The sequence below is a fragment of the Antedon bifida genome, chromosome 7 (genome assembly GCF_963402885.1).
Source record: "Antedon bifida chromosome 7, ecAntBifi1.1, whole genome shotgun sequence".
Lineage (NCBI taxonomy): Eukaryota > Metazoa > Echinodermata > Crinoidea > Comatulida > Antedonidae > Antedon > Antedon bifida.
In genome coordinates, this window is record NC_136232.1 from 1,844,511 (window position 1) to 1,860,898 (window position 16,388).

The 16,388-nt window shown below is 31.7% G+C and overlaps 1 protein-coding gene across 1 annotated transcript in view; it reads left to right on the top strand.

Moving 5' to 3' along the window:
- Nucleotides 1-16,388, top strand: part of LOC144847860 (putative ATP-dependent RNA helicase DDX10) — a 60,626-nt gene that overhangs the window by 17,753 nt on the left and 26,485 nt on the right. The window contains exons 2-3 of the mRNA XM_078704402.1: nt 4,219-4,410; nt 4,854-5,012. Of these exons, the coding sequence (XP_078560528.1) occupies nt 4,219-4,410; nt 4,854-5,012 (351 nt within the window). The remainder of the gene's footprint in view (nt 1-4,218; nt 4,411-4,853; nt 5,013-16,388) is intronic.

Sequence of the window (16,388 nt, forward strand, 5' to 3'; positions counted from 1 at the left end):
AGTCTATGCGCACGATTCCTAACCTCAGCATCACCAAACCCCACCAAGTTCGCGTGCAGAAAGTGTCTTGGTACCCAGCACATCTTCAAGGCTGCAACGGCGGGAAGTCGACTGATCAATTAATTTATGTCGGTATCGTTCAGACGCCGACCAGGTATTTTACCGGTAATAATAGGTAGTTATCGTTGCATGGCAAATATTGAACCTGGCCTTGAATATCAGCAAGCATGCCGTTATTTCTTGTAGTAAAGATTTGGATATATTTCTCTGTGGGCCTAATCGTTGCAAATAAAACCAGGTTAATCTATTGAGGACTGTTAATAGGCTTCAAGGTCACGACCCTTTTGGAAAAAGTGCTTTCACTGAACAACATATTAAGACATAATTAGCTCTTGCAATATAATAGGCCTAATAATAATAAGGTAGAGTATTCGAAGTATCATTATTACTTATCTGAATTTGAATTCTAAAATATATTAATAATAAAAACGAGCATTTGTATGGTACTCTAATTTTCTTACCTATTTCAAACTCAAAATGTTTTTTATTTTTTGTTTGTAAATGTTTGTGCCGCCCCATTTCAAATCTGAAAAGGAGCCGACTATGACTACAATATTATATAATATACTAATGTAGGAACTATACGCCTACTATTGCAATTTATTAATTTTTGTTAAATATTTCGTCAGACCGTTGGTTTAATTTAGCTCGTCAAACATTAAATGGGCCTATTAAATTGTTTAGATTAACTTATTTATTTGGTAACATACATGATAGTTATGTTTATTTATTGTAAAAGATTTGTAAAATTTGTTATGTATTTAACATAAATATTACTATTGAATTTGACTTGTTTTTTAGTTTAAAACTATAGAGGACGTACTTTAAATGGGGTAGAAATATAGAAAAAATAAATTCAAGGGTGTTTACAAAATAAAACCACACAAAAATATCATGAAAATATGCTATTTACTAATATAAATGAGAAAAAAAAACAAAAATGGAGAATTATAGTAACAAACAAAGAAAAAACAAACAGAAAATAATAGGCCTAGTTTAAATAATTTGTTTGTTTGTTATCAATAGGGGGCGTACTGTCTCTTTTTTTTATTGACTCATGGGATATCCAAAATGGCAGCCTCCAGTAAAAAACATGATGGTGGAAAGAAAGGAAAGTATAAAGCTAAATTTAGCAAAAACCGAACACCTGATATACAGCATAAACGAAAACAAAAATGGCAGCTGGATGAAGAAGAAATTGCTTTGCTAAAATCAAAATATGACAGCGTATGTATTTATGTAAACGTGTAGTAGTAGGCTAGCTAGGCCTAGAACTAGAGAGAGTCTAGGAGGCCTACTTACTAGGCTTAGCTTAGCTAGGCCAGGCTAGGCCAGGCTAGGCTAAGTTAGACCTAGCCCCCCTACTAGGCCTAGGTAGTTACTACTAGGCTAGCCGTAGCCTTGCTAGGCCTAACTAATAATAATATGATGGGTGCTAGGACTAATATGCACTTTCACACCACAATCTCTCGAGCTTACCCAATTTTAAAATATTCACCTGCTGAGCGGCGGTGATGGTGAGTGACCGTGAAGTCTTATGCCCAGTGAAACTGCAGTAGCACCCAAAAATGCTGTAGGGTAGTAATGCTGTGGCCTCTACTAGCTAGCTAGTAAATAAGCAGTAGAGTTATACTAATACTACTATTATTAATTAATAATTAAGGCCTAGCTAGTCCTGTACGTGTAGGATATTATATTTAAATAACTATAACACTGGACAAGCAAATAGTAGAAATTTTAATATTCCTAAAGCAAAAACTGAATATAAGAAAAGTAAGCTTTGGAATAACCTTCCAGATAATCTTAAATGTATTTCTAATGTAAATATTTTAAAATTAAGTTTAACTACACAAATCTTGTTTTAATTGTTATCCCGAAACATTGATGAAAAACACCCTTGGGTGATTTAAAGTGTTTCCATGTGAAAATAAAGTATATTGTTATTATTATATATATTATTAGTTTGGACAATTACAACTGATGATGCTGATGCAGTGATGGATTTAATAGTGAAATAATTATATTGTTTTTTGGCTAAACAAATTCTCTGATTCTAAAAAATAATGAATACTACTTTACTAGGCCATCTGATTTGTTAATAGCTATGGTGTAATTTAGTCATATCATGGCTCATGAAAGAACATGTATCATGTGACCAAGTGTAGATTTAATATTTTCGACCGTTGAGCGAATAAATAAATGCAGATAATAATATCGAACATTTATAAAGTGCTCTTTACCGGAGTCTCACAGCGCAACATGAAAAGAATAACTATTGAAATAGGTGAGTTTTTAGGAGGGATTTGAATTGAAAAGGGGATGAAGTGTAACCGAGAAAATGGTAAATTAAGACAAAAATCGTATTTACTATTTGCCGATAAATGACGTCGACTTGTAGAGTGTGCCATCTGTAACTCATACTCAAAACAAAACTCTAGCGCTGCCATTCATACATTAGTCTAGTTTCCTTCAACATTGGAAGATGGAAGAGACAGAAAAAATTGAATAAAAGCTTTAATACTTTAAGAACAGTAAGAAGATGTTAAATGTCTGAACCTGAAAAACAAATATTCTTTGCATTTAAATAAGTTTATGGTTAAAACTATCAGCATTGATGCCTAGAAAAATGGCTAGAAAGATTTTTAATAAACTCTCAAAGCAATTACTACTAAAGAATCGTCTTTCGTAATGTAAATTTTCATGTCTAAATTCAATCGATCTAGGCCTACTGTAGCTAGGCATGCTTAATCATGCATATTAGGTGATAAATAACATATTGCTATGAAAAATTTGTATTGCTTAGCTTAATAAAAAAAATAACTTTAAATTTACCATTTGTTTTCTTAATTAATTTAAATAATAATTTGAATAATAAATTCAATGATTCTTCCATGTGTCGATACTCTTCGGCTAACGTTTTTCATTAAGCTATTTTTCAGAAATAAGGACGCGGGTAACTAAAGTTTTTCGTAATGCTTACGCACACGCAGATGGATTTGTTTAAAAAGTGGGCGGAGCTTACATGCATGTTGGGAAATAGCATTAAATTTAACGGTTACGTGCTACTGCAAAAGCTCCCGAATATCCAAAATGTTTTTGTTACTTTTGTAAAGGAATTGGGTCAATTATGTTTTTCTGTATTGATTGTATTTTAGTATTTTGTAGTTTTAATTATTGCTCAAAGATAGCATTCCATACCACCTTTGCAAATATAGCATTTATAGTCGGATACTATATTTAGTCCAATACAATAACTTAATGAACAAAGAATAAAAAACTTAACCTCAAAAAGTATTTTGCAAATCTATTGTGACCTTGGCAATATGATTTAATAAACAATTGGCCTTGGACCCATTTCCCCTGAGAATTTTAATCTACCTACGCATTGATATCTCCATGGGTTTTAGACAACTCAAAATGTTCTCCAGTTATGTATTAGTTAATATTAATATATAAATTACAATTGGTTAAAACAATGAGCAATCATATCAATGTGTAACAACTGATCAAAAATATGTACATTCATTATTAATTAATAAGAAATCATGATAGGACTCCAGCAAAACACGACCTTGGTTGAAATACAACAATGTGACCATACTGTACACGGCAGTTTTTGCATCAAGGAGATAGATAGGTCATACAAGCTATAAGCTTTAAAGCGACGCTACACCATAAAGAAAGTGCTGTGGTTACGAACAAACTGCGTCACAAATAATTGATGCGTGCCCATCTTAAAAACACACCTATCATCGTTTTTTGTTTTAAAAATGTTAAATCTAAAAAGCAAAAGATCTGACTTATTTCTGTTATAGGCCTAATCATTAAATAAAAAAAAAAGGTTTAAATAACCTATTTTGGGCATTGTTTCGCTTCTATGTAACGCCTACCAATAAGGTTACAATCTCTGAAGAGATCAGCTTTTTGTTATTATTGAATATTTTAATTTTATAAATTTGTATTATTGTTTTTTTTTTAATTCATTTATTATTTACTAAAAATGTCCTTGTAATTCTTGATTTTAAACCTAAGAAAAATAAACATTAAATGGTCTTTGATAAAATCTCCTATTTAGTATAAGTTTGGTTATTTGCATTTCTAGTATACTGATACTGTTGATGATTTGTAATCTAAATAAAATTTTTTGATTTATTGCAGTTTGATGCAGCAAATGTGGAAACCTTTGATGATTTTCCTATCTGTCAAAGAACGAAGGCTGGTTTGCTCAAGTCCAACTTCATCTCTCCAACTGATATACAGAAGGCAACGATTGGCCTAGGACTGCAAACCTTTGATATTCTTGGAGCTGCTAAGACTGGTTCAGGAAAAACTCTGGCATTTCTAATACCAGTATGAATTTTTATTTTGTTTTTTAGCAGAAAGTAAATTGACAATGTTGAAAATAAAATTACAGGAAAAACTCTGGGATTGTAATACCATTAGGAATTTTTATTTAGTTTTTTTAGCAGAAAGTAAATTGACAGTGTTGAAAATAAAATTGCAGGAAAAACTCTGGAATTCTTGTACCATTATGAATTTTTATTTTGTTAGTATAACGTATCGGTATAAAGTAAAAGCCCTACTAAATCGATATCGTTGTGGTAACATGTGTTTTCCCTGAATAAAAAAATAAAAAATATACTGCCTATAGTTCGTATGACAAATAGCCCCGTGAATAGGGGTCCCAAAGCAGGGGTTTTACTGGTTTTTTTTCTTTTAATAATAATTATTGATGATTTATTGATGTTACTCAGTTTTTCTTTTTTTATAGTATTTTATTAACATTTTTTTAGCTTTTAGAATGCCTTTACAGAAACAGGTTCTCAGCTGCAGACGGGCTTGGTGCTTTGGTGATTTCTCCAACACGTGAGCTGGCGTATCAGACATTTGAAGTTCTTTCCAAAATTGGCACACAACACGATTTCTCAGCAGGACTTGTGATTGGTGGGAAGGTAAGGAATTGGTTTTAGCCACTATTTATTCTCCAGATCGACATATCATTCTCCCAGAATGCTACAATTTATTTCTTATGACAGTAATATATTTCAGTTTCAAATTTCAGTAGTGGATGGTAAGTGAAAGTCAAAATAAGATTTCAGTAAATATAAAAAAATGTGGTTACCTGCTATCTATGCATATTGTGTGTCAATAATCATTGCCTTGTGGACCTAGAATCCAACGAAAGAATTGAGTGATGAAGATTGTTCTCCCAGAGGGCCCAGTTATGATGAGTGGCTGTGTGTGACAGTGGCATAAGTACACTGGGTAAACCCTTACTAGGTGCACATGAGCTAGATGTGTACACTGGACCTACATGGTTTATAGTCCTTATCCAAGAAGACTCGTTCTACCACCAGAACCATGGAGTGAGTGAGCGAGCCTTGAACCATTGCCGGTGTTATGGCTACATATTACGGTTCCACTGTCTTACCCGCTCGGCCACTCACTCACTTGATAGCTCCCTATTCTTCCAACTTTTACATGTAATGTGTAAGGTACTGTATATACAGTCATATTACAGTTTCAGTAGCCGTTTGAAGTTATTTGAGTATGTCATGATTTGAACCTAGTGCTTGCAGTCTTTAGGCAAGCATATGAACATTTGTCAATCAATTTATACATGACCTAATATTCACACCAATTTCCTTGAATTATTCAGAATAAAATGATCTTGTAATACACAGTTCATAATGTGTATTGCCTAATATTATACAAGTTCAACTTAAGGCCAATATGACCGTAATCCTCCAATCTTTCACTATTATCATATAAACAATATTAAACTGCTTTAAATTGTCAATTCAATGCGTCACATAATGTTTTATGCCCTTGGCCTATGAATTTCAGCCTAGTAGCTGTTGTTTAGCTATTGCAGCATGCTTGTTTTTCTAATAATGTTCTCTTAATTGGTTGAGTTCAATGATGTATTGTTTGTATGTACTACTTCCTTTATGTAGTGAGTGCATTGCGAATGTTTTATCTATTTTAGTTCTGCTTGTTAGCAGTAGATGGAACAGAACATTCTTTTACCAAATGTGCCTAAACTTTAGATGTACTGGCTATAGTATATCTTATAGAATGTACTGAATTATAAGTTCCAGTGGTCAAATTTATAAAAAATGCTTATAAAAACTATATTTCAGTCATTGGTTTTACTCAAAATAAAAATAGAATATATTGATGTGTTTTTTTCATTAAATCTTAGTTTTAATAAGATAAAATGTCACCCCTGACCCAAAGTTGATATTGTTCATTTATGGTTTAGTTTGTTTCATTTGCCATTTTACTACAGGAATACACTGATAAACTCTACAAAACTATACAAATAGATCTTTTGTTTAAATTTAATATTACTTCTAATAATATGTATACTCTATGATATGAAGTAAATGAATTTTCTTGGCAATTTTCCTAAATATGATAGAGATGAGTATAAAAGAATAAATAATAAAATAATAATTTATACTCATTGATATCAAGTAAATAATACCTGTTTAGACTTGCGAGCAGTAAAAGTAGTTAATTCAAGTACATTTTCTAGTTGGATAAATTGTAAATCTATTTGTTAAAACATAAGATTACAGTGCAGCTTAAACACGAAAGGTTATATTTTTTGCGAAACATCTTTTAATGCTCCCCACCTTGACACGGTTTATCTGTTAAGCGTTGACCTCATATTTCGCTTGTAATGTCCTAAGTTTATTAAAATTTATTAATTTATATCTCGTCTGATTCATGTATATTCATATTTAAAGTATTTAGGAATTTATTGGATTTTGTTTATAAGGGTATTAGATCCGAAGGATAACGTTTTTATAAATACCATATTTTTAAAAAGGATCAAAATTTAATCATAATAATTTGAAAGCTTATTAAATTATAGGATGTTGTAATGACTATTAATTATGATATTACTTTAATAAAATGATTCAAAATACAAACATATATTTTGTATTCCTTTTAAATTTAAACATTTCTGACCATTTTCTTCCTTTGCAAAATAGGATAATTAAAACACATTTGAAATAAAACATTTTCCTAAAATCTTAGATGATGAAATCCATTCATACTAGTAATGTTATGTTTGCGATACACCATGTGTTTGCAAAAAAAGAAGTAAATGAGGTTGACTAAGTCTCAATGTTTAGGTTGTTACGTATTGTCTCCTAAATGAAATAAAAAGAACTCACTGGCTTGATAAATAGAGCATTTTCACTAAGCAATTGGCTAGCATAGAACTTTTGCTAAACATTGTACTCTGGTCGACTAATATTAAAGCTGTTGAAACATTGTACTTGGGTAAAGTTTGGTACGTCTTTCAAGTGTTAGATATGTTCAACTGAATGAAATGACCTTGAAGAGGAAAACCCCTAGACAAATGGAAAACATTTATGTATGAGTATTAACTTTACCAAAAAAAAAAATGTTTTTCTGCACCTGTACCTTTTACAACATTCTGTTAAAAACTATGATCAGATTTAAACGTTTTTGAAGATTATATGTCATGAAGACCTTGAATGCTTGGCCCTTGAGTCCCTGCGGCAGATTAAGCTGCTAACTACGATTAACTAGCTTGCCAATTCTAACATAGGCATTATGAATTACAGCTACTTAGATGTGACTTTTATCGTTGCTTGATTAAAACCAGAACAAATCATCGCAATGATCAGTTTCGTTCTTTGTCAAAAGCAGGTCAACGGATCTAACGATGTCTAAAATGTTCTACTTAATATTCGGATCCCTCGAAACGTAAAATGTCAACTGACGATTTAGCCGTCAATGTGTAAATACACTGTGACGTTTTGTTCTTAGTTGATGACAGGAGGATGTTTTTTTTATTATTGTCTTAACAGGAGGGATCAGTTGAGTGCTGGAAAAGTGATATTTATTTATTTTTATTTTCCCATCCAACACAAGGTTCACCACTTACTTACAGTCAGAATAACCAATTTATTAAAATATTACAAATTTATGTTATATTCATGATTTAAAACAATTTATTTCAAGATTCGTTCTTTAAACTGTCACTATTGTCCTGTCTGTGCAAGCCTTCTCTCATAAATTCATCCCAAGATGTACTTCTCTCATTAGATCAATGAATGTCTAACTATTTTTGCATTAGAAAGCTTTAACCAGGCCAGGAATTTGGATAAATAAAACGAGGATTGCTTATTCTTTTGATATAAATTCTTTGGCTGCACGTTCTGTGTATCCCTATACCATGAAAACCAGAACCTAGGATCGAACCAATACCAATGATTAAAAACTAATCCCTTGTTTATTTGATTTTATTATAAACTATCTATTAAAATATATTCAACAAAACGTTTTGTAAGACCATATTCCTCCATATAATTAATACTGGGGGCGATATTTATAATGTCTTGTAAAAAGTTTAAGCTGTATAGATTTTAAAATAAACTCAAGCCTTTTGTTTTTCAGATATGACACATCCATCGTAGTGGCTTGGTCACTGATAATGTGTTTGACTAAATTGACTAATTTCTTTTTTCTATTTTCCTTAATTTGGGCAATTTTAGCAAAGACAGCTGCGATTCAGATTTTTTTTTGTTTTGGATAATGACCATCAATATGTCTAGTCACAAATTTATTTTTCATTTCTCGTAATTTTCGACTGTTCGAGGTTTTTGTCTAGACCGCCCCTATTTTTAACTTGATGTACTGGTTATGTTCACACTTTATTTAATATTAGGCTTGTGTTTTTTATTTTCAAACTGTGACCATAAGATCATAGTTTTTGGACTTTCAGCAAAGGTCATTTAGACATCACACATACTGTAGAAATTTGACCAAATATATTGTTTCTTTTGTTAGTTATATCTTCAAGTTTTTGTTATTTTCTATGATAAATAATGAACTTGCCTTGTTGTCGGTGATTTTGTGAATGAAAACCCAGATAATTTGTTTCTATTTTTTTTCTACTGGTCGATACAAAAAACATCAAGTTTCGCATTTCGCATACTTAAAATTCCGGAGAAAACTTTAACAAAGCAAACATCAAATTTTAAACATGTGAACGTTCCCTATTTCGGTTTGCCCCAAAATGACGTCACTTAATTTCTGCATATAAGAAGTACACTCTCATATTCACTTGGCAGGCATTTAAAATCTCTTTTTCCTATAAAATAAAAGCGGTTGTTCAATTCAAGTCCAGTTTACATATCTGACTTGTGTGCACATTAAAGAACCTGCTGCATATTTCATCCATGGATCTATAGAGAAAAATTGAAAAAAGTGACAATCAATATTTTCAAACAAAAAAATCAAATACCTCCATTGCTAAAAATGTTTTTTATTAAATTTTTTTTATTTTATCAAATAGAAAATTGATATTCACTGTTGGCAAGATGCCTTAAATTGATAAATTGTACAAACAATGGGGCAATGAAACAACCTTGTCAATTTATTAAATTTCCAATAATCTCACTCTTTCACGGTCTTGATTGACTCAACAGAGCAATAAAAACACTAAAACCCCTATACAGTAACTATTTACCAATAGAAGTAAAAGATATATAAAATAGTATTATAGCAGATTGTCATGGTCTTGTTTCCTGATTTGGCACTCTTCCTTGATTCCACATGCTTTCCGCTGTGGATCGTGGCTTTGCAAATCTCGTGGGCTGAGTTTACTGTCTGACCGGAGGGCCATGTGCAAAACATGAGCTATGAGAAACTAGCTTTATCTCACAATCCATCACATTTATTTTAAAATGAATGACCTTGCATGTATTATGATATTTCCTGTAGAACAGAAAGATGTACTTCTATGTATAAACAATGTCCATTTATTATATAATAATGAAGATGTTATATTCATGTGTAATGCTAGGTTTCTGTACATTTTCAATAATGTTTACCCAGAAAGCGAATGAAATGTGTACATTTTTAGTTTTAAAAAGGCCACTACAAGTTTTCAATTGTTTCATTAAATGTTTTTACGACCTTATATGGCAAATACAGGATTTACCATTGTAGTATGTAATGGGTATATTTTCTTTAAAAATGGCTTTATTTTAACATTAAAATTTTCATTTTGGTATATGAAGTAGAAATCCTCTTCAACTTTTTTGGGAAATTCATGTTCCACCGAACGAAAGGGTCTCCCAAAGATAATTCAGTTTTACATTTAATAACAATAAGTTGTTCAATCGAACATTACATTAATGGAGATAGAATAATTGCTTTTTAGAAGTTTTTGTTGTTGTTGCTATTGTAGTGTTTATAGAACTTAAATTAATGTTGTGTTTGCATCATATCTGTCTATGAATGGGTTTCCAATTTAATTTCACAGAGTTATAATTTAAAAAAATATGTAATCAACCAATTTTGCACAAAGGCTATTAAATTGAAATGTATATTGTTAATTTAATGTCATATGTGAAAAATAACATTAGCCAGTAGGCTAGGATTTATATTGAATCCACAATATGTAAACTAACATTTAGACAATCAAAAGCGAGAATCTGGGGTAGCCTTGAAAATTTATTGGAAAGTACAGGGATTGTCTCGTGGTAATGTAAAGGCAAGATATAAATGGATTATATCTATAGACATATGTAATTGGATGTAGATCAACCTGAGATATGTAATTTCAAAAGATGCAAAACCACAATGTACCTTGTAACGTATTACACATAGTGGTCGACATGTTTTACTTTCAAATTTGAATGTCCGGGTTCAAATATGATAGGAATGGATTATATTTCTAGACAATTTAATTAGGTATGGCTCAACCTACCAGACAAAATTACTAATACAATACAATAAATAAAATTATGACAACGGAGTGGAGTTGTGGCTTGGTGGTTATGATGCTTGGCTACCAATCCAAAGGTCCTGGGTTCATGTTAGGATTTTTTAACAACAAATTACAACTCCCCTACCAAAGATTTTGTTTATGTAGAGCATTTTGTGTATATGTTTGTATTGTGAACAGGAGTGAATGAATTGCTTATTAATCATAGAGTCTGGGTCCGAATCTACATATGGTACAAGTTGACAAAATGCCACCTGTCAGTTAAAACTGAAATTGAATTTGTCATTTTACCATGATAAAAAATGTTGCATTGGGTGCAAATGGGTGCTTTCTTCAACCTTCAGGTTCTTGGTCCACATCAATACAATGCTATTGCTTTTAAAAGTGGAAATATGTCACGTGTCACCCGAAGCCTTGGGCCGGATTCACAATAGTATAGATTGACGTAGTATGGTCCTGCCATTCCAGAAATGTGCAATGGGGGCAAAAAGTTCAGTATTTATGTATTTTAAAGCAACTTATAGTGCATATTTTTAGCATTATTTTAGCAAAGCATGACAGTTTAATTGGCAATGATTACCACACCCAACACCTCGAGCCGGATTCACAATATGTAGTTATACTATGTTAAATAATAAAGCTCAATGTATGATATTAGTTGATTTCAGTTTACAGACTTAGATATGTTTTCTAGGTTAAACAAGGCCATATACATGGCTGCAGTCGCATGCTCAAGTTAGTGTTTACCGACCGACCAACCAACCGACATAGTGAGTTGTAGAGTCGTGTTGCACGCGACTAAAAACCTAATGTTAGTACCATTGCGTATGCACACATTTCTCATTTTGTTGATCAATCGCCATTCTTGTCTTGTCAAAAGCCAGCTTCTGTCTTAAGCCCTTTGCTCTTTAAATCATTTAATTTCACAAAATATAATGCCCTATTTTAATCATGTGAACTAAGGTTATCATTATATCAATCATAAAAAAATGTCAACACAGTTTCTAAAGCAAAAATCAATCGTTGAACAAAGAAGAAAAAACATATTTCATTCATCATTGTCTGGCCTGATTCAATTTGATTATTCTTGAACAAATTTTGTCTCTGGAGATTTAGAGTTTTGGGTAACTGCACTAAAGGCTTAACCTTGGATAGAAGTACTGAATTAAGAAAATGTGATAGTAGGTGACACAGACAACAATTGAAACAGGTGTCTTTATAGTAGTAAGATGCTGTAAAGCATGTAAAATATACATAATGTTTTAGCTATGATAGCGTGCATTATGTATTAGTTTGATCTTTTGCCAATAGGGTAAAAGTTTGAATCAGAAGACTTCCAGTTTATACATTTTTGTAAAAAACAAATGTTCTTGACAGAAAATATTATTTTTTAGATATAAGAAACAATATTTTTTTTTCTTTTCCTTTTGTTAAAATTGAAGAACAATTTTATGAATGATAATATCTACCTTTTTCGCTCATTCATTAACTATTTTGGTGTGCATTTGAATTTTGTGGTACTTCAGAGTTTGGAGGCTAATTTGGAATATTGGCTACTTTTGCACAAAACTGTAATGTGGTGACGTTATAGTTCTTTGTGGATGTGAAAACAAAGCCAACCTGTGACTATTTCTTAAACATGTATTCAATTAACAATCATGCACACTCGCAATTCTTATCTCAGTGTTTTCTTCAACATTTTACTGTAATTTTACATTAATGCGAGATTTAATTAACTTTTTTGATAAACTTTTTCTTTAAAAAGTGAAAGTTAATTGAACCAGGTCGGCCACATCCTTCTGTCTCATACAGTCCGTAGGTCATTAACCTTTGTAAATTGTCATGAACCATATCTGACCTGCTATATAACTATCTTTCCTTCCAGTATGCTACATGGATTACCTAATAAAGTATTATTGTAGTATTGTTCAAGTTTGGAAAAACCTTGTAAATGCTTGGAGAAGTTTCTGTTTTGTTTTTTCTATAGTGCCTGGTACTGTATCTAGTACTTTTAAGAAGAGTTCAAGGAAGCGTACAATAGAAACTAAATTATTATACTATTTTTAGTTGAATAGTCATTAAACTTTATTTCAATGGAGCAGGATGCGATGGAGTTTTATTGATGCTACAATGAATTTTTCTCTTGTTCATCCCACCCATCAAAATCGGGAATTATTACGAAATACGGGCATATATAACTATAAACTTTAGCAATCAGCAAAAAGTTGCATTGTAAGATATTTAAGTACAAATTAAATCATTAAATAGGCCTACACACACAAAAAAAATACAGAAGCACGAAGAAAAAAATAAAAGTAATAACAAAAATAAAAGTAAGTCTACTAAAAACGTCATAACCAAAATGCTGAGTCACTCAAATAATGAGTTTTTTGCATTGCAGCTAAATGTTGCCATCATGATGGAAAAATCTAATAGTTGGTACGCATGAACTTTTGTGAAAAAATGCACTATTGTCTGATATGACTATCATACTACTACTAGTACTACTGTAGATTTTTTAAGTTACTAGTTTGGAAACATAACTCTAGACAATCGAGGTTGCGCTTGACGGTTAGGGTTAAGGTTTGTAAAAGTACATATTGTACAAATTTCATAGTTTGGCCTCATCATCGTGGTCATAGAAGATCACGTTAATGCCTCTGCAACTATCTACAGTGACATGAGATTACAAAAGGGTGCGGTAGCAGATAATTCCATTTCTTGATTACAAGCAACGAAGAAATGTCCTCATCTTAAAAATGTCCTCATTTCAATGACATAGCCCTCAACTCCAAGGCAATAACCTTTGTAATTTGTCGGTTTTTTTCACCTTGCTTTTAATTTTCAAAAGCAAAAGGTCATTTGAAATGTATTTCTTTGAAAAAAAGAAGCAAATTACATTTATCTCTATGACCTTTAAACTATGGAAATTACTAATTTTTAATATAGCCTTGCCTTAGATTACCAAAAAGCCTTCCATTAGTACCTTTATAACCCTGCAAGGTTTCTTATGTTCTCAAGTTTTTATGTTTTTTCATTTCCATACTGCATATTGTCCTTCAAGATGTTTAGAAATCTCTCATGAAGGCATTTATACCTTTCTGAAAGTTATATACATTATACGTTAAAAATATTTACATGAACTAGAGTTACGTGTGCAAAGTTAAGCTGATTAGAATCATATCAAAGTTAAGCAACCGATATAATTGCTTAGTGCAATTTCTCTCTGTCCTAAAATCGGATGTAAATCAGATATTTCTCGGTCAACCGATTGAAGCACTGTTTTTATTAATTCTGATAAATGAAAGAGCGTGTAAACATTGAAAATTGTCTGATATTTTATTTGATGAAGTTGGCCGATTTCGTTTGTGGCCGTAAACAAAGAATACTGTGCTTTATAATAAAGATAACTTACACCATCTGATATTTACTTAAGTTAAAACAGTCTCGTCGAAATGTCCTACGGTAACTACATTTGGCAGTTTTTATTGACCACATGATAGACTGTTTCACTGCAATTGTATAGCGTGTCACAGATTGTAAGTTGTAACTACAATTGACAAATCAAATGGACCAACGTATCAGCAAATGGCCGAATAACATTATCAATGTTGTAATTTTATGTTTAAATCCATAGTTCATATCCTATGAAATCCCGAGGGAGAATCTGATGAACCCATGATAGTGATTCATATTATCCTATCAGTTTTGGGAATATAAATGGAACATAAAAAAAATTGCAGAATCATAGTTTTGTTTTAAAATGTTACCTTTGGATACTACACATGGACACTGCACATGTGCGACTTTGTATATTTCTGTGGCTCAGTATTCAAATTACATTTATTGAGTGTGAACAAGAGCACTACTGATCCTGAAGTTAATTATAATGTTGGACTGTGACTTCACAAAGAAAAGAAACAGATTTTGTTTCACTTTTTAGTTCCAAAATGTTAAAAAGACATGTTTTGTTGAAGTCTTTTTGATCGGTGAAAAAAAGAATTGTGGTTGTTTTTTATGTTATAAAACTTTAAAAACTTCACAAAACTGTGCACTGAAATACTTATTTAGTGTACAAAGTAAAAATAAATGTTGAAAAGACCCTGTTTTGTTGAAGTCTTTTTGATTGGTGAAAAAATGAATTGTGTTTTATGTTATGAAACTTTAAAAACTTCAAAAAATAGTGCACATACAACTTACTATTATTTACTGTACAAAGTAAATATAATTAAATTTGTACTTCAGTATTGATATTCAGTTTGAAATCTCAGCTTAATTAAGTAATAGTTTAGAATGAAGTTCATTCATACAGTATTGTGTAAAACAAGGTTGAATGAGTGATATTGTGTACATAATGTAAACAAGAGATATATGTGAATGTTCTGTTTATTTAAACGAAGGTCATAAATTTCTATAAATAATGCTCTTAATAATTTGTGTTTTAATTACCTATCGACTAAGTATTCATAAAATTCAACCTGATATTAGAATAGTCTGCCAATCAATATAAAAAAAAAATCATATAGTGTTAATCATTTTAAGTTTTAGATCTCTAAGCGCATCTGATTAATTGAATAAGTATGACTTATGACAATATAATATAATAGTATTACTTTGGGTGTCTAGAAAACTCAGATCTAGAAATCTCAGATCTCAGATATTTTGTTTAGGTTCGAGAGTTGGTAAAAGAAGTACCTGTCTGTGGAAGTGTTTAAATGGAAAAGTGTGTAGTGAAATTGCTCGCAGTTGAAGTGTTTAGCTGGGAAGGTGGGTTATAGAAGTACTATGTCTGGAAGTGTTTAGGTGGAAGAGTTGGTAAAGGAAGTACCCATCTGTGGAAGTGTTCTGGTTGAAGATTTAATATTTAAAGAAGTACCTGTATGTGGAAGTGTTTAGGTGGAAAAGTGTGTAGTGACAGTGCTGTCTCTGGAAATGTTTAGGTGAAAATGTGTAATGGAAGTGTTAAGGCGGAAGAGTGTGTAGTGGAAGTGCTGTCTGTGGTAGTGTTTAGGTGGAAGAGTTGGTAAAGAAAGTACTGTCTGTGGAAGTATTTAGGTGACATGGAAGAGTTGATATTTAAAAGAAGTACAGTACCTGTATGTGGAAGTGTTTAGGTGGAAGTGTTTAGGTGGAAAAGTGTGTAGTAGAAGTGCTCTTTGTTGAAGTGTTTAGGTACTGTAGGATAGTTGGTATTGAAGTACTGTGCCTGGAAGTGTTTAGGTGGAAAAGTTGGTATGGAAGTACTATCTGTGGAAGTATTTAGGTGTAAGAATTGGTAAAGGAAGTACCTGTCTGTGGAAGTGTTAAGGTGAAAAAGTGTGTATAGTAGTGGAGGTGTTTAGGTGGAAGAGTTGGTAAAGTAGACGGAAGTTTAGATGGAAATCTGTAGCAATAAGGTTTATATTTGAAGTGTAGCACATTTACAGTTTTGAAGGGAAATTTTTATTTCCTTATTATCAATGGCCAGTATGAGATAGAAATTATGTCAATGGCATCTGAAATTCTAGAGATATTCACTTGCAGATGTTGTTGAGCTGACTCTACCTTT